General features: G+C 46.9%; 1 protein-coding gene across 1 annotated transcript in view; it reads right to left on the reverse strand.

Annotated features, from left to right (window-relative positions):
- The window catches only part of RIMS4 (regulating synaptic membrane exocytosis 4), a 29925-nt gene extending 10126 nt beyond the window's left edge, over positions 1–19799 (reverse strand). The window contains exons 1-3 of the mRNA XM_033075241.1: positions 19693–19799; positions 14520–14765; positions 580–692 (exon numbers count right to left, since the gene is read on the reverse strand). Of these exons, the coding sequence (XP_032931132.1) occupies positions 580–692; positions 14520–14765; positions 19693–19799 (466 nt within the window). The remainder of the gene's footprint in view (positions 1–579; positions 693–14519; positions 14766–19692) is intronic.
- Positions 19800–23494: the final 3695 nt, after the last annotated feature.

Genomic DNA, 23494 nt, shown 5'->3' on the forward strand with positions numbered 1-23494 from the left:
GTTACAAAAATGTTTAAAAAACAATTTTCATGTCCCTCCTGCACAAGCTGTAACAAAGTGTATGTGCCTGATTTCCTCCTGTATTACTCTGCAACAGCTCCACAGTAATTCCAGGCCACATTTTCAAAAGCAGACTTGACTGGGGGCCCTCTAAAAAGGCTTTGGTGGCTCAGTCTCCCACTCTTTGTGGCAGCAAGCTTCTCATCTCTCTCAAATGGAAGAACATAGGACTGCAGGCTGCTTTGGAAAATGCAATTATGGTGGACCATAACAAAATTCTTACAGAGGCTGGTGGGCCTTAGAGAGAAATAAAACCCCCACAGGATCCATTTTCAGGATTTCAGCTGCATTTTTACATAGTCTGTGCCTTTCAGAGCTGAGGAGGAAAAACAGAAAGCTACTGCTCTCTTCCTAATGCCATGTTTGCTGCAGTCAGCAGGACCTTTCAGCCAAGCTCACTGGATTTAACAGAGCAGGACAGTGTTAGATCAGCAGAAGCTGGACACATTATTAGGTGACGTGTAGGAGCTGTCTGTTCAAGACTCAATTAAATCCACCCAACTCCCTTGTGTTCCTTACCCATCGAGGTGGTGGCCAAGGTCTGACGACCAACAAACTGTGCAGGGCCCATGCTCCCCAGGAAGTCACTAAACTGCCCAGCAGATGCCAGATGGACGCCACTGAAATTCAGGCTGCAAAAAAAAATCATTTTGGCAAGTGGTTAATCTGCATTTAAAGCAACTCAGTAACCAAATAACCAGATTTAATATATCTTCAAAATGAATGACATGTATGGAAGCCTTTTTTTGAGCAAAACTCCATGATTTCCACAGTTTAGTAACATGGAATCCATTTCAAATCTCTTCCCTTGTCCAAAAAGCCCAGTAATGGCTGCAGTTGCCAGCTGGTCGATATTTGTTTAGCTGTAACTGATTTTCTCTAAGGAAAATCTCTGCCATCTCAGGCTCATATCTGGCCTGTCACCTCTTCAGGTAACAGATTCCTAGAACTGCTTACAGCATCTCTCTTGGTAGCCATCCCTTCCCAGTCCTAATTTCTGAGGAGGAAATAATCCATTCAGAGCAGCAGCTAAAAGTGAGATGAGCAGGGCAAGCATCAATCCCATTGGGACTCAATTCCTTATTTATTTATCACACACACAAAGCAATACATCTCCTTTTTGATAAGAGGGCCCCATTTCCTATTGCTCAACCGCAGAAGCCTCCACCCTGTCTACACCCTGTGGTTTTCATATCTGCTTCATATCTTGCATAACTACAATAACAAAGAGTATCTGAATATGGGTGGCAAGGCTAATGGAACAACATCCTCAAAAACAAGCAGTGCCTCTGCCACAGTCACCACAACAAAACAAAATTTGTTGGGAGGCCAGAGCCTCCAAATCTCATCACCAGGGACTGAGGCTGGTCCATGGCAAGGTTCAGGTGCTGGTCACTGCACTAGACGTGAGGAGCAACACAAAAGCATTGAACTCAGTGGCATGCTGATAAAAATCAAGATTTACCCAGTTGTACCCTGATTTACGCAGCTGTTTTGGAGGTTGTAGAAGAACTTGCTGCAAATGGTAAGGAGGAGGCTTGAGGCCAGCAATTGACACCTACATTTGTCCCACAGGCATCTGCCAAGCCATGACACAGCTGCTGAGACACACGTCAGGAGCTTTGTGCCGGGATACCCACGCTGCCGCGCCGGGCGCTGCTCTCTGCCTGCTGCGTGCCAAAGTCAGGCACAATTACAAACCTCCTCCACTTCTCCAAACTTCCTTCAAGGGGGGCAATTACCCACGGAGTGATACAGCCCCCTGTTCCCCAAATCTGTTTCTCACAAAGGATGCTGTGAGGAGGCTGCTGGTTGGGTACAAGTGACGGCAGAGAGGAGCCCTGCCTGTGGGGTGGGCTGGGCAGGCTCTCTGAGCTGAGTCAGCCACAAAGACTTGGTGATGCCCCCCTGCAAGCCAGTTACATTTAAAAGACATTAAAAAGAAAAGAAATTCTTTTCCAATCCCATTCAACCAGCAGTGTGCTAATTTCAGGTTGGGATTTCAGCTCTCATTAGCTATTTGCAGACCTGCTCTCAGCCCCGTGGGAATATTAATTTATTCTGACAGGGAGGAGGATGCCAGCACACACACCTCAGCATCTCACCACACATGGGGATTGAGGAGAACATGTCACTGGCACGGGTTCATGGGGTGGCTCAGCTCCCTGTGACAGGGGCACTGCATTTAATTGCCCAACTTTTCCACAGAATACTGCACCTCCCCTCTACACTGACCTGGCTCTTTGAGAAACCTGGCTATTGCTGCTACACATGGAAAGACCTGCCCTTGAGCTCTTTATGAATGTCACATTTGTGAAAAGGGATGAGGGAGCCTCGGCATCCTGGGTGACAGGCTTGGGAGGGGCTCTGCTTGGGTGTATTTTCCTCAGTTCAGTGTTTTTTTCACCCCACACCCCCTGTTTGCACCAACACTCCAGGTGATCTTTTGAGATACAACAGAAACAGCAGTATTTATTTAGTATTCGTTGCAGAGAAATCTTAATATTTTTATCAATTTCCTGTGTTACCAGCTCCTGAGCAGCACAAGGTCCCCAATGTCCAGGGCCACACTCCACTCCCTGTGGGCACACAATTCCTGCCCCACCACCCACCTGGCATCTGTCAGCCTCACTGTCTCTGGGACCAGGGCAGAGGCGCTGGATTTGTGGCCTGGCTCCCCAGGATAAACTGTGCACAGAGAGAGAGAAAGTCCCAGGGCTGGAAAATCTGCAGGGCCATGGGATGGGGGAAGCAGAGGAAGAGGGAGCCCAGAGCCAGACAGGCTTTATCAGGCTCGTGATTTGCCCATACAAGGAGGGAAGAAGTGAGTCCCTGGTGCACATGAGGACCAGCGAGACTCCGTGACCCTGCTGGCTCAGGCGTTTTGGGCTGCACACAGAGAGTCAAAAAAGGATGAAAACTTGTGCCTAGAGAACTGAAAATAGTGCAGGAAAAAGGAGATCTGACAGACAAAGACATGAGGTTCAGCAGGAGATGAATGGATCATCAGCCAGAAGGTAAATGTTTTCTTTATTCTTTTCAACTCATGGAAGACAAATGGGCCAAATGTGGGTCTCGCTCCTGCCCTGGGGAGTGTGTGACCTGAACGAGCACATAAATAACAACCTGGCAAGACAACTCCCAGCCGTTCAGGGAAATGTTACTGCTGTGCTCGGAACAGATGCTTGGGCTAATTAGCAAGATGCTGAGGACCAGGACAGAGGAGGGGAAACTCGAGATTGAGTGAAGCTGAGGGCTATGAGAGTTCACAGCACACCCAGAACCAGGTCTTGGAGCAACTTCTCTGTAGGGGGAAGTCCAGCCATGTTACGGCAGAGAAGACACAAAGCTGGGAGAAGACCACCCACAGAAACCCTGTATGCTGCAGGACAGGAAAGAAGAGAAACCCCTCTGGCCCCTGAATACTCAAAACAATTGACTAAACCACTTCCTCTTACCTGCCAGGGAGAGAATCTCATCAAAGGCTGATACCAAGTATTCCTCTGCACTATACCTGTGTGGAGAGAAGGCACATGTGCTCTCACACCAGCCCACCCCTCCTCTGGTCTAGCAGGAGGTGTCCCTGCCCACAGCAGGGGCTGGAATCAGATGATATTTAAGGTCCCTTCCAAGCTGTTCTGTGATGCTGTCTATGAATGCCTCTAGCAAAAGCAGCTGGGGCAGCACAGGAGAAAGTAAAAGCACCTGCTAACAGAGCAGCTGATGCTGCAGCCTGCATCAATGGTATAGAGGAAAAAAGCAGGACAGTATGAAGGACAGTGTTAACAAACACAAGAACAAGAGCTGTTGGGCTAAAGGTGAAACAATGGCAACTGGAAGTGCTTACAGCAAAGCAAAGGCTGCTGTTAGCCTCCATAAATTCAAAAGTCAGAGAGCTCTGGATGACCTTGAAACGATGAATGCTCTGCAGTGCAAACTACACAAGAGGGCAGGAAACTGCTGCAGGCACAACAGGGCTGGGCCACCAGCACAGACCCTCACATGGAGGGCAGTGGAGCTGCTGCTTGAATGAAACTGCTGATCCCAAGGGGAATGGTAAGCTCACTTAGAAACACAGGCCAAGGTCAAGTCTGTCAGACTGGATAACAGCCCTAGTTAATGGGTTTACTAGCACTATAAGAAACTCAGTATTACATCAGACAGTTAATGTTCCCCACTGTTGTTATATTTGACTGGGAAGACATAGGGAATTACTTCTATAATAGATTATGCCATTAACTGGTAGAACTGGCAGCTACATTGCACAGAGGCTGACCTTTTGCAGTGCTGCTTTATTAGATACTAGAAGCAGCAGCTCTAAATCTTGGCTTTGACCAATTCCTGGACATATATTTGGGTATTGCCAATAACCCTGGAATGGAAACAATTTCTGTCTGGAAAAATCATAAGCTATCTCCAAGAAAGCTACTGCTTCTCCCTTGAGGGGAGAAAGAAGGGGAAAATAAAACAGCAGAAATTTAGTATGAATGTGAATGAAAAACAGCAGGAACCATTTAGCAGAATAGACTAAATTTCGGATGCTCAAATCTAGCTTGGTGAGCTGTCTGTCAAATGCTCAGAGAGAAGCTGGGACATGTACAGTGAGAATGGTGGGACAGGCTGTTCCCATTCACTCACTTGTTTTTCCTGCAGTTAAAGCAGGGAGGAAAAGAGCTCCAGGGAGCACTATGACTTCTTTCAACTCTTTAAATGCAGCCCTGATGCTCCCAAGAGTTCTTCCCTGCAGCTCTGGAGCGTGCTGCAGGCTCAGCAGACTTCTTGTGCCTGCCCTTTGCATACACTGAGCTGCTCTGACCTGCCCTTGATCCAGAAACCAGCTCTCCAGCTGAACCACCAGACACTGGATGTGCTGGAGACAGACTCCTGAAGGGTTCTGCCACAGGTGACAGCGGTGTCTCCACCTTGGGCGACAGCCAGCAGATGTTTCACACACACTGGAGTGATCCTGGAAAGCCCTGCCCCTCCCATTGCCCAACATGTTCCCCTTCAGGGGAACAATCACTACAACCTGGTTATCACTGATACGAGATGGCTTTTTTTTTTTTTTATTGCATCTGAGGAGAAATGCTAAAAATAGCCGGAGGAATAAAGAGGGAGCGCTTTGCAGCTGACTTGCAAATAGCAGCTGTCAGAGCCAGCAGGGCCCTGACAGGACCATCTCAGCTGCAAAGAGCTGCACACAGAGAAGATTAACAGGTGACACTTGTCAGCCTTTTGTCTAAAGGGCACAAATCCTCTGCTGAGCGAGGGCAGCGCAGCCTTTGAACAGCAAAGTGAAATTAATTATCTCTTCTCTGGCCTTTTGCTTTCACTAATCGTGATTTACGGACTCTGCTTTGCCACAGCCAAATGGGGATGATTTTAACAGAGTTGAAGATTATGGGTTTGCTGTGGAATTGGTCATAAGTTGAATACAATGCTGTTATTGGCTGGAAGGCAGAGGGAGAGCACAGAGAGGTCAGCGATGCCTCCGGCGTGTCAAGGACAAATGAAGGACATTTTGCTGGAGGATGCTCAGACTGTGGTGTTTAGCTGCAGGCAAGGAGGCAGCGCAGGGAGAGCAGAAAGATGACACTGGTTACTATTGATCCTGGGATCTCTGAGCCCACCAGTGCAGCAGAAACCTGCACGAACATTAACCCTGTCTGCACAGGTACCAGCTCCCACACAGGCTGCAAACGCCATTCCAGCCAAATGCATCAAATATCCAGTGCTGTGCCCGAACTGTCCCAGGCACAAGGGCCAGCAGGCACAGCTGGCTCCTGGCTGCTGCAGGCAGGGCAGCGGGGACACACCCGGTGGCAGCAGGGACACACCCGGTGGCAGCAGGAACACACCCGGTGGCAGCAGGGACACACCTGGTGGCAGCAGGGACACGCCCGGTGGCAGCAGGGACACACTCGGTGCCAGCAGGGACACACCTGGTGGCAGCAGGGACACGCCCTGTGGCAGCAAGGACACGCCCGGTGGCAGCAAGGACATGCCCGGTGCCAGCGGGGACACGCCCGGTGGCAGTAGGGACACACCTAGTGGCAGCAGGGACACACCCGGTGGCAGCGGGGACACGCCTGGTGGCAGCGGGGACACACCCTGTGCCAGCAGGGACACACCCGGTGGCAGCAAGGACATGCCCGGTGGCAGCAAGGACATGCCCGGTGCCAGCGGGGACACGCCCTGTGGCAGCAAGGACACGCCCGGTGGCAGCAAGGACATGCCCGGTGCCAGCGGGGACACGCCCGGTGGCAGCGGGGACACACCTGCTGGCAGCGGGGACACGCCCGGTGGCAGCAGGGACACACCTGGTGGCAGCGGGGACACGCCCGATGGCAGCAGGGACACGCCCGATGGCAGCAGGGACACGCCCGGTGGCAGCAGGGAAACACCCGGTGGCAGCAGGGACACGCCCGGTGGCAGCGGGGACACGCCCGGTGGCAGCAGGGACACACCCGGTGACAGCGGGGACACGCCCGGTGCCAGCAGGGACACGCCCGGTGCCAGCAAGGACACACCCTGTGGCAGCAGGGACACACCCGGTGACAGCGGGGACACGCCCGGTGCCAGCAGGGACACGCCCGGTGGCAGCGGGGACACACCCGGTGCCAGCAGGGACACGCCCGGTGGCAGCGGGGACACGCCCGGTGGCAGCGGGGACACGCCCGGTGCCAGCGGGGAGCGCAGGGACTGCCGCGAGAGGGAGACAAGAGCCCGCAGCAGCGCTGGCAGCTCCCGCACGCCGTGCCCGTGCAGAGCAGGGACCAACCACCACCCCGCAAACCATTTCTGTCTTTTTGGGACACGTTTATATGCAGAATAAAGGTGTCTGTGTGTACAGACCGGGGAGCCAGAGGCTGGAGAGCAGCGCTGAGGAAAGGGAGCTGGGGGTCCTGGGTGATGCCAAGTTGAATTTGAGTCAGCAGGGCCCTGGCAGCCCGGAGGGGCAGCCCTGTCCTGGGGGCAGCTTTGGCACCACAATATAAAAAAGACATTGAGCTATTAGAGAGAGCTCAAAGGAGGCCATGAGGATGGTGAAACACGGGAGGTAACTTGGTTTGTTCATCCTGGAGGAGACTGAGGGGAGATTTTATTGTGGTCTTCAACATCCTCATGAAAGGAAGCAGAGAGGCAGGCACTGATCTCTTCACTGCCATGACCAGTAATAGGTCGTGAAGAAATGGTATAAAGCTGAGCTAGAGGAGGTTTAGGCTGGATATTAGGAAAAGGTTTTCACCCAGAGGGTGGCTGGGCACTGGAACAGGCTCCCCAGGACAGTGGTCACAGCACTGCCCTGAGTTCTAGAAGTGTTTGGACACCGCTCTCAGGCACAGGGTGGGAGTGTTGGGGTGACCTGTGCAGGGCCAGGAGCTGGATTCGAGGATCCTTGTGGGTCCCTTCCAACTCAGAATATTCTACATGCTACAGATCTTAGAAGCTGTGTGCTCAAACTGGGGCTGAAACTGCCTAGACCTTCTTTTTAAACACAACATTCCTAATCCTGATAATTTAGGAAATCTGTGCAGCCTCTGAAGACTGTGTTCTTGTGCTGCATGCTGTAGTCAGGGTGTATGAAATCTGTCCTCTGTAGAGCAAGTTAAGAGTGGCTTAAAGGCTCCTTGCCAGCTGCTTGCTTCTCTGCTCTTTCAGGGTAGCTGCATTTCCTGACCTACTCCCTGCAAGGATTCCTGTCCTTCCCCTCTATGTGTAAATCATGCATTGCTTCCTTCATGGCACAGCAGCTGCTCCTTATAACTGCATGGAGAACCAGCTTTTCAGAGTTTGCTTTTAAACTGATCAGGATCTGAATGCCTAGATGGACAACACTGAGTTCCACACAAAATGCTATGAAGAAAATGCAGAGCAGCTGTGCTGATCCCTCACACAGCAGATGTGGCTCTGGCCAGTCCCTTCCACACTCCCGCCTGCTGGTGGCTATAGATTAGCATGCAGAGTGTGCAAAGGCACATTTAGGGAAAATGTATCATTAATTTCTTTTCCTGTCCGTGCAGAGTTTGTCTGACCTCTTTTCTAAATCTATTTTTAAATTGCTTCTGGGACTCTGCATGCCAGGTATCCCATTATGCTGCTGCGAGCGTTTGCAGAATCAGCTTGTCAAAATCTTGTAATACTCGCAGGAAACATGGCCAGGATGCATCTCCACAGGTCAGCCAGTCCACACACAGGTCCCAAGGCCAGAGGAGTCTTATTTACACCATCCATGGCAGTTGCTTTTCTAACCTGTTCTTAAAATCCTTCCCTGAGAGTTTATTCCTGTGCAATGCTTTATTTTTTACTTCCACATTTTTTTCCAGTCCTTCCTCTTTTCACATCAGTCCTGAACATAATCTGTGAATTATCAGTCTGAAAAACAGACCACATATTCCCTTTCTTTTCCTCTTGGTACAACACCTTTTTGTAAGACTTATAAGACTTTGAGACTGGTCTTGATTATACTAATGTGTAATGGCCACACACTTGCTGCCGTGCCTGTGCAGAAGAAATACAGAGTGAGGCATGCATCTCCTCCCTTCCCAGGCTGGGTGTAACACCCTTTTGTCTAGGAGCTCTCCCAGGAGAAGAGAATTTTGTGTCCTCCCTCTTGGACCAAATCCCCATTCCTGTCTCTCTGTTTCACAAGTTGCACACCTTGACTCCCACGGAACTCCACTGCTGTGGGTTCAGCAAGGTGGTGAGGCCAGACAGCTTCAACACAGCCAGCCCCTGGCACACCCAGACAGCAGCTATTTTCAGAAGATTTGTCTTGTTCTTTTCATGGATTCAGTTACACTATCCACACAAACAGCTATCTGCCATCATCTCAGGTCTACAGAGGTGATCCATTCTTAAAGGCTTGCTCCACTGTGTCTGGTATGTGCATGGGATGAGTCTGGGCCTGGGGTTATTGTGCTGTTCTTGTAAATAAAAAAGCCTTTTTTTGTCCTCTCATGGGCACAAACTTGCAATTAATAAGCAAGTTGCCTAAACACAGCCATGCATCTCAGTGGCTTGACTTGCACAGCTGAACTAACAGACACAGCACACATCTACATCTAACACAGGGCTAAACTCTCCAGCTCTACCTTTAAAAAACAGGGACAGCAACACATTCCTTCAGCCAGAAGAAATGGGGAGGAGGAAGTCTCCTCTGAGACTGATAACATATTTGACAGTTATTTTACTTGAGCATTAAAAAAACCCCATCAGAACTCCAATTTCAGGGAGCAGTAATGTTCTGTGTAACAATCACACTCATCCATATTGCATGTTAACGTCTTTTAAATAGCATCTCACAGGAAGGAGCCAAGCAGATATCTATCAGCTAAGGAGGAAGGCAGAACTTGCCAATGTCTATTACTTTCAAATATTTATGGTGTGCACAAGGAATATGCATCCAACTACAGTGCCCAGGGACTGGGCACACAGCCCCTTAACCTGTCAAAGTTGATTGGAACGCTGCAGGAGCCTTCACTTTGGCTGGGAATGTTTTCCATGAGAATCCATCCCTGCAGGACCCAAACCCATCCTAACCCCACCAACTGCACACCTCTCCTGTGCCAGGCAAGATCTCCAACTCTGCCTCTCAACAAGCTCTGTTTCTCTCTGGGCCACTCCACTTTCTGCAGCATTTTTAGCCCTGTGACGTGCTGTCTTATGTGCTGTAACACATTGTACTCTGCTCGCGTATCCCGTTCCTTCTGCTGTATGAATTCTGCCACTGAAACAGTGCTATAAAAACTATGCAGTGAATTCTGCACAAAGACCTCCCCCACTCCCTTCCCCACCTTGCCAGGCTAGCTCCATTTTTAGCAATCACTAGTCATCTCAGATGCACTGAATAAAAGATAGCTACCTGTCTTCAGTGAGCAATTCTGTCTGTTCCCAAGAGGATGCTGAAGGTGGGATTCGCTGTATTTCCTGCTGTAATTACAGCTCTCAAGGTCACATCCTTTCTGAGCTGTGCTGGTCAAGCTCTGCCAGCACAAAAGGATGTGCTGCTGCTGAATAGGCTAAGGAATTTCTTGATATATTACAGAAATAATCTCCATGCCTCTCCTAGTTTCCATCTCAAAAGGCACCAATTTCTTACAGCCGGAACTGCTATTAACAACACATTTAATTACTTTTTTTAAAGGACTCAGATAAAAAGAGGCCTTAAGATAATCTGTTATAAAAGTGTCTAGAAGTCTCCTGGCTTTGGAAGTCAAAAAGAAACATTCAGGGAATAGCTGCAACGTGAATCTCCTGAAAGGGGCATTCAGGAATCAAGTCTTTTGGTCATTCTTGCATATTGATGGATAATTTCTGGTGAAGGGAAGTGAATTTTCATGTGGCCATGTAGTCATAACCCAGGCCAGTATTTTCTCCTGCTTCCTGTTAATCATTGTTCCACAGTGAAGCAGAGAAGGGCAGGCAGCTCCCCCAGCCTAAGTCCCAGTGTTGGCTTGCACCAGGCCCAGCAGGAGAACTGGCACCAGAGACAGAAGGGAGCCAAGAGGTGTGAGATGCCCGTGCTGGTGCCAGGCTGTGTCCTGCCTCCTGCCTGGGCACAACAGGGCAGAGCTCAGGCAGCACTGCCCTCGCCATGGAGAGGAGAGGTGACATGGCCAGAAAGATGATTCCTTGCTGGACCTGCACACTCATCTCAGATAATACGAGAACAATCCTCCAAGTCCTTGTTAGTCACCACCTGCTGTGTTTTTCTAAGGTAAAAATCACCTGATCTCTCCAGAACTTAATCATCTCAGCAGTAGCCACCAAGAACAAAAACACTGTGAGTACCACTCACTAGGCACTATGGCAGCTAGCAAGCTTTTGTTCCAGGCCCATTTTTATCTTTCTGCTCCATTTTCAGGAAGAAAAGTGTTTGGCAGGAACAAGTTACATGCAAGTCCAGAATCTACTGCTTTTTTGAATGCTGTACATGGGCTCGTGCAGCTGCAGCAAAACCCAGCCAAAACAAGATGTAGATCATGCAAGAGCCAGGATGGAGCTGAGATTCCGCTGAATCTCACAGGGTTGTTTGTGAGTTATTCCTATATTCGGAATTGTATCCTTGCAGCAATCCTGGTGTCCTGAGACTACCCCATAAGCACTTACTACAGTGGGCAACTGTTTTCTCAAGCAAATCTTTAATTATAGACATGGAAGAAAATATTCTCTGCTGCAGAGATTTGTAACCAGTGCGAAGATTGTTCCGGATGAATTATGAATGGAAACATCTGTGTATGTGAAAGCTCAACCAACCTGCAGCAGATCTGCTCTCCAATGACAGGGGAAGGACAGACAACAAGGTTAGAGAGCACAGCACTTCCATACCCTGTCTGAGGGCAGACTGCAGCCATAAAGATCCCCAAAAAAGGGAACAGAAAGGCAGCAGTGCTGCTTGAGATCTATAGAGATGAAAAAGACCAAGACCTGAGGTGAAAGATCACTGTAAAATGGCAGGTAAGTCCTAGAAAGCACAAGAAAAACACAGTCTAAGAGCCAGTGTGCTGTGAAGAACAGCTCAGCAGACACAGTGAGGGCTTGACAGATTGTGTCCCATGTCCTCCCTGCAGCACACAACCCAGCCTGGCTCCAGCACCTGCATTCATGAGGCTTAGTGCCTGCATGGGGTGAGGAGAGCATGAGGGAATGAAACCTGGCCATGGGAATGATTGAAAACAGTTTTGTTCAGATTCAGTATCTACTTGTCCTTCTACAAAGTCTCACATTGAGGTTTATTATATTAATTTCCTATACTAGCACACAACCACTGTGCAATAGAAAACCTGGATAGGAAGGGTGGAGGATTTTTTGCCTGGCAAAAATTTACATGAAGCAGTGTGCTGACAATGTCAGCGTTTCCTGGCATGCTGTATGAGTTTTAATTCCAGGAGATGCACCATTTAACCCAGCTAGTCTCCAGTACACTTCATCATCAGGTAAAGGGAGCATTCAAAAGAAGGCCTAGCAAACCTCAGAGGTATACCCCTGCATAATAAGCCTCTCCATGAAAAAAATCTGGATTTTTTGCACTCTGGTGCTCACATGAAAGAAGCATTATTTAAAACCACACACTTCAGAATATTCTTTAACTGTGATACCTTGCACTAGCACAGAGCAGCTGTGGCAGCTGCCACCATCTCCCTGCAACAAACATAAAAAAGCAGTCAGTGAGCAACTCTTTATAAAAGTAGTTTGTATGGTAAGGGCAGGAATTCAGGCCTGCTGCAGCAAAGTTTCACCAAATCTTTGATCACTTCAGCGTGCCACCTTTGGAAATTGTCCTTTTAGTCCTTAAATTGATAAGGATTATAAAAACACAGAAGCTGAGAGGTTTTGAATCCATCTTCTTCCAGGTATGAACACACCAAAGGAATGCACAGGTGGAAAGAACTAGAGCAGCATTGCCTCGCTGAAAACCAGGGTTTTGACAGTCACTGGTGAAAACTCTCTGACCTGGGAGTATCTGCACCAGTCACAAACCCAGCCTTTATTAGAAAGAAAATCAACTTGCCACAGCTAACAGAGACATATGAATCTTCATTCAGCCTCCCTGGGAAGACAGCTACAGCAAATGAGAGAGGTCAAGAGAAATCTGATTTAGAAGAACACATTTCTGTTCCTCAGAGCTATTCCCTAAACATTTCCATTCTTTGCTGCAGGAAAAGAAAGCAGAGAAACTCCCCTCCCACCATGTTTCAAGAGAATTGAGCCCTTTTAGCTCTTTGTACTCTCAGCCCTGTTTGCTTATCACTTGTGGCTCAGACTGATAGCTGCAATTCCCACCGGGTTCCCAGAAGAGATTAATTACCCCACCTAGGAACAAAGCATCCAGGAAACACTTAATCACACTTTTCAGAGAGGAGAAGAAACTACCCCATCCCTGGCCAAGGTGCTGGCAAGGATGTCCTGGCAGCGTTCAAGGTTGGAATACCAAACGTTAGGCTTGTTCTAATAAAGACAATTGGACTGCAAGACAAGCTTTTCCTTTTTCTGTCAAGTGATAGCTACATGCCACCTGCCTTCAGGGTGAGACAGCACTTGTAGGGGTGCAGTATTCTGTTGGCAGAAATACTCCCTCTCCACTGGTGTATGAAGTGAGAGGACACAGACCATTGAGGGAATTACACCCCTTCCCAGGAGGGTAAGCTATGTAAATATAAAAAGGAAAGAATTTTGCTCGGCATGAAAGCAGATTCTTGCTCCTCACTGCCCAGGGACTGAACTTAATCACTAATCCTCTGCATCCAGTAGCAGAGGCAGAACTCCAAGCCACAGGACTGGGCTGGTGTAGCAGGAATATTTCCCTGGAGACAGCAGCTCACAGAAGAGATAAGGTACATCACAGCTTTGGAGTGACAAGATTGCTATCGCAGTCTGTGCCTCATTACTATTTTGAACCCTCAGCACAGATCTATGATGCCTTTCCAGGATTAGCCTACTTCTAAAGCTAAAGAAAGTCTCTCTTAATTTACAGCTTGTTACTTATTTAACACCAGAATCACATTAATTGAGAGTGCCTTTGGACTATCTCAGCACTTTATCTGTACAGTGTATTTGGAATATCACACAGGACTAGAGAGAGCATACAGAGTCATGCCAAGTGTGGTCCTTGGCTTAACTAGAACACCTTTCAGGTATAGAAACATTTTGGCCTCACACCTAGAAAGCAAAAAAATTGGATGGTATGTACTGCCTTCTTTAAATGCTGTGGGTTTTTTCCTTGCAAAAATTCCCATGAACAGTCATCTTAGTAAAATTATTAAATTTCCATATATGGCTTCAAGTAATGGAAATACAAAAACCAGAACTGGAGACAAGTCAGGTCCCAAAGTTCTGGCCTAAAGATCCTCTGCTTTGCATTCTGCTATAAAGTCTAAATGCAAGCGTGCTGTAACTTCTCTTGGGGTCAAAAATCTTTCCTGAAACACATTCTTTTAGGACACTGTAACTCAGATGAAACAAAACTAAGTTTTTCACCAAAATACACACAGGTGCCAAAACACATATTTTGATATCAGAATTTTGCTATGCTATGATGTATTTATTACTTTCACCCTTTTCAGTACGTTGAGACTTCCACCTGCCCCAAATCAAAGGGCTATTTTGAAACAGGGGAAATGGACACTATTGTGCAATATTAAAAACTACTGGTTTTTAATTTATGAGCAGTAATGAGCCTCTGCTATTGACCCTGAATTACTCATCCAAAGGCAAAGCAGTTAAAAGTAATGGGTATCTGCTTCAGCTCAGAGTAATGAGGACACTAAGAAAAGTATATAAACAGTCAAGTATGTGCCAGCTATGCAGACAGGGAGATCTGCTCTAATTGCATGGGCAGTACACCTGCAGCACAGGCAGTCAGAAACACACATCGTCCATCATGCTGGAGGAAAATGAATAGGTACAGGAACAGTGCATCCCATGAGTGATTACCCAGCTCCCTTTGGATGACTTACTTTCCCTCTGATCCATAGCTGTTCATGCTGTCCTCGATGGACTCGTGGCTGGCTTGACGGACGGTCCTGCTGGGCATTTCCACAGCCAGGCCAGTTTCTGTGCTCCTCTGGATGGCTCCTTTCAGTCTCCGACCATCACCATCTAGGAACACAAGGGAGAAAGGGTCAGCCTCTATTCCCAAAGCCTCCTGCACTGACAGAGCCAAGGAGAAGCAGAGGAGGTGTTTTAGAAGACCAGCCTGGCATCTGTCACACAACACTTCCCTTACTCAGCCCTGCTTCATCAGCAGCTCCTGAGCCACCTCTGGAACACGCTCACTGCTCCACTGTGCCAGGCCCAGCAGGTACTCAGAGCATCACACCCTCCCCACCTACTCCAACCATTTGTACCAATTAATCATCCACTGAGCAGGCAGCCACACCAGCTGGCTACACCCAGAGCTGCCCAGTCTGAGAACAGGCACAGCTGAGATCTACAGCCTGATGTCTCCAAGCCTTTCCCAAATCCCATGTCGCTGCCTCAGGCTGTGTGGAGCAGCACAGAGTGGCAGGTCCTGGTGACCACTGAGTGAGCAGAGGGGAGGAAAAGGCCAGGCAGCACCAGAGGTGCTGTGAAAGCAGGAGCCCTCCCAGACTGGCCACAGGGGAACAGTTGGGCACAGCCAAAACATTCCCTGGTGGCACCAGAAAGGCACCAGCAGTGGAAAGCCCTGGAGAGGACTAGTCCCCCTGGTAGACACCCTCAGCCCCAGCACAGAGGGAATTAAGTAGGTTCTGGTTCCTCCTGGGTGCAGTCTTCAGAGGCTCAGCCCTCTGAAATTAACAGCTGCTATTTTCATCCTCCATCTCAAGCAGTCTGTTTCTCAGAACAAACCATGTTATGTAATGAATATGTAATGAATACCATTACTATTAATTGCTGTAGCTGGTGTTAGGAAGCTCCAGATTCCATCCCACATAGTGCACTCATCCTGAAACACATCTGCTACAAGTTTTCTGAACAAAGCAAAATTATCTAAATCCTCTAAAGATGCCCAGTCATTACTCTGGATTCAGGCAACAAACCTCTGACCCACTGTGCTCTTAGAAACCTTCCAGCTTTTTTGAGTACCACCTCCAGAGGAGAAATGACCCAGCTACTGAGTCTGGAGAATTCAGGATCATCAAATATTAAAGAAAGCAAATCTTTCAAAGAATCACAGGATGGGTAAGGTTGGAAGGACCACAGTGGGTCATCTGATCCATCCTCCCTGCTGAAACAGGGTCATCCTAGAGCACACTGCACAGGATTGCATCAGATGGTTCTGGAATATCTCCAGTGAGGGAGACTCCACCACTTCCTGGGCAACCTGTTCAGTGCACCCACACAGTGAAGTTGTTCTTCCTCATATTCAGGTGGAACTTCTTGTGAATCACTTTCTGAACTACTTTGGAAATATGAGGGTATCTGTAATAACCTGCCTAAAATACACTGTTATTTGTAGCAGGCTGCTTGACCTAAAATACTTTTCTTTAGATCTTGCTGTGAAGAGGGACTTCAGAAAAAAATTTAGTAAGAGATCAGAAATGTTTCCTATCCGACTTTTCCAATTATATCAACATAGAAATACAAAGACAAAATTCTCCTATAAATACAGCTGTAAAGTACCTTTTCCTCTACTATCATGAGGATTCCAAGTGGGTGAATGTGCTGGCCCCAGGGCTCTGTACCAGCTGCTGTCCCCACATATGGTGCAGCCTGTGTACACATGTCCCTATGAGCTAAGGATATGATGTGCACCTTCTGGGTTAACATTAACTACAGTTTGTACTGTCTGTGTGCCTACAGCAATGCATGAAGCACATTGTATAAATCAGGAAGTTACACAAATGTAAAACATATTTCTCATGTGCTTTCAAAATCCAAACCTTCAGGCAAGAACAACAATATGGGCATCAACAAAGCTTGGTGAAACGGCCGTGCCTATTCTCCCAACCAGCTGCAGAGCAGCTCCCTCTGATGCACCCTCTTTAGCCTTGTGCAGCTCCCTGGAGCCTCTGATGGGGTTTGTAGGTTCCTCTGAGGGCACAGCCCACAGCCATGGGGGCAGACTTGATGGTCCATTTCATTTGTCGTGCATTCACCTCCACAAACAATCTGTGAGTCACCCACACGCACCAGTGCCCATCCCTCCTTCACGTGCGCTCTCACAGCTCTCATCCTCCTGCCCTTTGAGCCCAGTCCTCACAGGAGCTCTGCTGGCAGCCTGAGCCAAAGCATCAAATAACATAAATGTAGGAAACAAATTAAAAATGCCCCATTGCCCAGCCAGGCAACATCAGTTCAAAAAAAAATCTCTTTTCCCCAATTTAATGAGATGTGCCTGGAGACACTCAACATTAAAAGATTGCTCATCCACAGCTGGCAACAATCGAGAGGCTTGGGACAGAGCAAGGGCTTGGAGCAACACAAGGTGCTTGCTCTATTCTATCAACCATTTCCTGACTGAAATAAAGGGAAATAAAGGCAAGGAAAGGCAGCACTGTAGGAGCACCAGGGCACTGTACCAGAGATTTAGCTGGCACGGGGCAAGTTCAGCTGTAGAGCATCACATGCACAGCTTTCCACTGCTGGGTGGGTCATTTTCTAGTAGTCCTGATTGCTTTTGCAGATTAAAAAAAAAAGAAAAAAAAGAAAAAAAAAGAAAAAAGAAAAGGAAAAATGGCAAAAGTTTAATCAAGAATCTCTGTAAAACAAGACAATGGGAATAAGGGACAAAAATCCTTTGTTCCCCCCTCTTCTTCCAGACAGAGATTCACAGCAACTCCTGCATCTTACAAATGATCTCTCATTATTCTGGAGAAAGGCTTCTCCAACCTTTCTCCCCCTACAGTTTCTTTTTACTGAAAGTTTCCTTTGAACAGAAGGGGAATAATTTGTTTTGCCAAAAAGGCAAGCTCCCAAACCACAGCAGCCAAAGGCATGACTGAAACAGGCTAAGAGATCACCATAAGCACCAGAGATGCCATCAGAAAGGAGATATAGGTTCCTAAACTATCCACCCCCATAAGCTGGGAGAGAAGGACAGATCAAGGACAGCACACCTGGAAAGGAAATAAATATGGATGACACTGCACTTCTCATCTGTGAGCCAAAAATTTTTCACAAGCAACAGTCACCTACCATTAACCTCCTCTGGTCAGCATAGAGCATGACATAGGGGCTGTGCCTCTTCCCCTTCCTGAAATCTTTGTGCTTTGACACCTTTGCCATTCAGAAGGTAAATGATATGCATCTATGTGGGTGTTGCCTGGCAAAATCATTTGTCTTAATTTGTCAGTGGTATCTGAAACAAGTAAGAGCAGTATCGACCTTTTCTGCAGCGTCACCAGATTTATTCCCTGCACCTCTTCCAATTAAGCAGCAAACAACAGAGGTTAAGCAGTCAGTCAAGCCTGCAGTGCAACACATCACTAAAAGAGGATTTTGCTTCGGGATGACCTTGGGAAGAAGAAATGTTTTGGTCAAATATCCAGGATGAAGATACACAGCACCTTGCTGACGCCAACAACCAGAAGGGCCCTGCGGTCACTCTGCCAAGTTCTCAGTGTTGACAGGTGCTTCAATTCTGCTCTGTTCAGCCAAACTATTTATGTTTGGCTAAAGAATACCTTCTAAAGCACTATCCACTCTGGGTTTGAAGATATTGAGAGATGAAGAATCTGCCATTTGCCTGCACAGTTTATTTTACTACCTGACATTTAGAGATGTGGCTTAAGTTTGCCTGGTTTCAGCTTTCACACATCAGGTTTTTTTAGCGCCCCTCTCCACCCCAAGAGCTGCTTTGTGTTCTCACTATAAAGACTTTTCTGCAGGGCAGATGAGTTATCTCTCAATCTTATTTTGACAAGCTAAACAGATTGAGATCTCTCTCTGTCTCTCATGCTCTGGCATATTTTTCTCTTGGCCTTGAATATTTGTAACAACCTCCCCAGGTTTTAAACACCCTTTTGAGAACAGAACTGGAGCCTGCATTTTAGTGCAGAAATGCATACAGAGGTAAAAATCAGCTTGTACTCTCATCTTCACTACTTCTGCTGGCATCTCCCAAAACCACAGTAAGCTCCTGGTCACATCACACCTCTCCTGGAGGCTGTGCAGTCCCTTGCCTGTCCTGCTGGTACAACCTCACAGAACATTATATTAAAAAACATGTAAGAAAACTAATTTTATTTGAATAGAAAGCAAGCAAAACCCCAGACAGCTTTATACAGCTCTCTCACCCTCAATACTATTTACTCTGCTTCCAATGTCCACATCACCTGTGAATTAAGTGAGGTTTAAGTCATGCTTGTTTCAAATCAATTGAAAACACTGAGCACCACCAGGCCTTCAAGACAGCCCTCCTGCCTTTGAGGCTTTTCCTTGACAACTGCTTTTTGATATGTAAAGCAAGTTTTTAATCCATTTATCACAATCACATTTTTAGGGTCATGTTGTTCTAGGACAAAACCCTAACATACTTATGACATTTACCCAGATATCTGTCTTCTAAAACTTGGAGAAAAAAAGTTTCTCACAAGACCCATTTTCTGTACATTCTTCTTGACTGATATTAATTATATTCCATAATTTCATTCATTATTAATTAGGTCTCATCATCATGTTTCCCCTCATCTTTGAGTGATGTTAGACCAGCCAACCAAAAGTTCCTTCCAGACAGCCCAGCAATGAACAAAGAGGAGCAAGGTGACCATGCAGGTGTCCTGTGGAGAGCAGACCACCTTTTGGATGGCTCCCTTAACTAAACTTTCAGCTGTCACCCACACAGAGGCAGCTCAAGGATGGTGCCACTCCCAAGGAAGAGCTGCCACCAAGAACTGGACGTGCCTGAAATCATGGGGGTGGGAAAAATAACAGCGGCGCTGCTCCCTTCTCTCACCTAAGGAAAGAATAACCACTTCTCATGTCCTCTTCTACATCATTCCCACACACAACTCTTTGAAGCTCTTCCTCTCTGCCACTGACAGGGCTCTCCATGCTCAGAAGCCAGGAAGTCTTGAAAAATCTATGTGAGTCCTGCAACAGCTCATCACAAGGTCATGATTATATAATTATTACTCCTACACAGAATTACTCTGATAGACGGCATTTCTGAGAGACAGAGCATGCCCCTCTCATTGTTATCCCTACACTGTCTCCTCTCTTGTTGCTTCCTTTTCCTCCACCCAGGTACTTGTTAACATCTTTGTCTTTTCCACTTTCTTTTCAATTTTCTCCTCCTTCACATTTGCTACCATCACAAGAAGAAACCATCGTGATGCATGTGCTACAGACCCTCCTGTACTTTAGAATTAATTGGTATTGATTTAGCCCTGAGATTAGGCATTGACTGAATTTCTGCTCAATCAGCCTGGCTCTTAAATGACCCAACCACTTCCAAGCACAGAGCACAGTGGCACCCAAAGCACATGGACACACAGCACCAACACGGGCCACCCAAGACACCAAGGGTCTGGCAAAACAGTGTGAGTATCTGTCATCCCTTCACAAACTTCAGTTTCAGGTGTCAGGAGGAAAATCAGGAAGGGAAATCAGCTGGATGCTTACTTTCATTTGTTTCTATTGCAAAGCTCTGGAAAAATACAGCCTTTTGTATTTTCCAAGAAAGTTAGTTCAAGATTGACTCAAGAGACTGCATGCCCACTGCTTTTCTTACCCAAGTGTAGCAGTATGGAACAATTCCCAGCCAAACATGCTGCAGGGCATCAGCCTGGGCAGACTCTGCTCTCTGGATTCACACCTGGGCTCCTCAGCTCATGAATCGCCTGCTTCACTCCAAAATACAAACCTGCACTTATAAAGCATGAAGAACTGACAACTCCAGCAAGGGAACACAGAAAAACCCATCTGGCAGAGCCAAGGAAGCCTTCAGAGCACACTGTAGATCAGGTAGAAAGCAGAGACAGGACAGGACTCAAGTGCCTGCACAAATTTACCCAGAGCTATCTCCTTTCAGCTCATGCTGAATCCTCCTGCTCCACCCTTGCCTCAAACATGGGCTCACGAGTCCTTTCATTCTCCACAGCCAATAACTTCACTCTTTGGTTTTGACCCTAAGAGTTTTTTCTAGCCTTCTTCCCCATGAAGATCTGCCCCTGAGAAAAGATGAAGCAGGTCAGTTTGGGAAACAAAAGGAAAACATCAAGCATCCATCTGGATATTATCACCTGCTGAGGTGAGGAAGGTCCCCAAGTCCAACAACTGGTCTTTGGCATTTCAGTGGGCAAAAAGCAGCAGTGGGAGTCTCAGCTCAGCACCCCAGACTGCTGAAGCACTGACCATTTCACTTCTTACCTATTTTCAGGTACTCTGAGAAAAGAGTCAGTACATTAACTTCTCCCCTTGAAACTTTGTCACTGCATTGTTGTTCCTGAAGTGTTTAAAAAAACAAAAAAGATTTCTGTTTAGTCAGATGCTGACTCCCCATGACACGTACTAAGACTTGTGTGCCATGAATCAGTTCTGAGATGAATAAAAATTCCATTGTTCAGCTTCAAAGCAGAAAAAGAGAAGTCTTCCCACAGCCTTGCATGAATACCCAACACCTGTGACAGCCTGGCACACGCTGAGCTGTCGGCTGCCAGGTGGGCAGCACAGCCCCTTTACAGGGGTGTCTGCTCAGAGCAAGCCCTGATGCTCTCCTAAGGGGCTGCTTCTGCTGAGGAAAAAAAAATAAAATACTGGATTGTCCCTTTAGAATGCAGTTTAACAAGATGAACTCAATCTCATCATGCCTGGCAAGCCCTGACATCCTGCCAAGCATTCCCTACATCAACATCCTAATGGAGTGTGAATTATGAGCACCTAAAGAGAGGCAGTTTGTACTGTGCTCCAGAACATGCCAGGCTATCATCACAGCCTGAGTAATCCACCAGAATGACAGAAAATGGCTGGGGATAAGCAGGGGCACTAATCAGGCTGTATGCTTCGTTCCCCTTGTCCTAGTTTCAGACACCAACAAAATCACACCCTTTCTTTCCAAATTAAGCACAGAATCTTTATGGGATGGAAAAAAATATTTCAACATGTTAATTCTTAATCTGTGGAGGTTAGATACATTCACAGGGTCAGGAAAGTTCAATCAACTCTTCTTGTGAGAGCCAGAAAAATAGTAAAATTAGCAACTATTTGCATTGCTGTTACAGCTACCAACTCCAGCTGAATGCAGAGCAGGGCCAGGACACCCTGCCCTGCATGGGAAACCTCTGGAGATACCAATGAGACACCTCCAAATTCCCACAGCAGCACAGTCCCAGTACATCCCATTGCTCCTGATCCACAAGGGTATTTTAGCACAGAAAAGCTTCCTGTCATCCTGGTGCTCAGACTGTCCTCACCCACACCTACAGGCAGTGCTGACACCCATGCCCAGAGGTGTGGATGTCAAACCAACTCCCCCTGAACCCAGAGGTCTCTGTTCTTCCCCCTCACCATCAGCAGAGGACCAAAATTCATTCACAGGGTTATTTTCATGAACAGCCTCTGAGGCTGCCTTGCCTAGTTCTCCCACAACCCAGCCCAAAGCCCAACTCCTCAGACACTTAAAGCAGCATTCTTCCCTCCATGCTGGCCTAAGCTGCAGTTTGGTTTAAATCCAACTGTGCCTGTATTTAAGCAAGTCTCCACCCCAGTAGATGTTATCTCTTGTAGCTTGGCTCAGGCATGAGTAGAGCATCAATTTCTCTTCCTTTCTTCATGAGCTCCAATTTCCTATTTTAAACATTTTTTCTCCTCTTTTTGAGGTTAAAGCCAAATAGTTCCCATGGTGCTATTTTTAATTTTGACCTTTTTGATAATTCACCTATAGAAAAAAATTAAATGGCAAAAATTTTCATTTAAAACTGTCTAAAGAAAAAGTTCTGCAACAAACACATAGCCAGGAAAATCACTTGGAGATTTTTTCCTTCCCTGTCAAAAGAGAGAAAACCAACAGCCAAAAAGGTAAACACGTATGTTCCACTGTCAGTGACTTTCAAATGGAGTTTTTTACTACCATGGAAAATTGTTTAGCTTTTCACTATAAAAGAGTTGCAGTGCCATAACACTAACAAAAATGTTTGGTTCTTTCAGAGTATTTCATGGGAACTACTTCACAGCTAGACCCAGCTCTTCAGAATTCTTTCCATGTCTCTATTTTGTTTGCAGCAGCAGGATCTAAATAGCTTCATCTGATGGCTGCTTTTGCATTTTTATTTTTATAAGAAAATGGAACACACTGCCCCCTTCTCTTCCCCCAATCTGCCAGGCTTTGCAGTAGAGTCTGATTAAATAAAATGTCCACAGCCATCCAGAAAATTCACTGCTGTAATATTTCTGCAGCAGCCAAGCAATCAAACCTGAACACTGCCCTGTCTGTAGCCCAGGTCTCCTGGGACAGACAAGCATGGAACTGCTTATGCTGCTCCAGTTGTCTGGGTCAGACACATCCCACATCCCTCTTCATCCTTCATCTGCTGCTTCTGTGCTTGGGCAAGGGGGGATGACTTAAAAATGTAATATAAATGATATTTATAGTGCAATAAACCACAGACACACACACATCCTCACTGCATGCAATTAGGGGATTCAATCTTTCCATTTCTTGGATTTTGGGTTTTAAGCCTCACCAAAAGTTAAACTCTCCTCTGACAGCAGCCCACCAAGGAAACCCTGAGGGTCTGCAGTCCAAGTATGTATCAAGTCAAGGAAAATTTAGCTGATGGCCTCAGAGAACATATACATTTGGCACAGGCAATTAATCTAACTGATTTATTTAAACTACTACACTGTAATATTTCCTCCCTAGAAAGCTGAGGGAAGTGTCATACATAGAATCAACAATCAGTGATGTTCTGCATGTTGTCAGTTCCAAACTTACAGAACTTTGCCAGCTATTAAAATGTGGGTATCAGGAAAACATCCAAGTAGAAAGAGGAGTGGCTGGTTAGTGGGC

The sequence above is a fragment of the Catharus ustulatus genome, chromosome 17, assembly GCF_009819885.2.
Source record: "Catharus ustulatus isolate bCatUst1 chromosome 17, bCatUst1.pri.v2, whole genome shotgun sequence".
NCBI classification, from domain to species: Eukaryota; Metazoa; Chordata; class Aves; order Passeriformes; family Turdidae; genus Catharus; species Catharus ustulatus.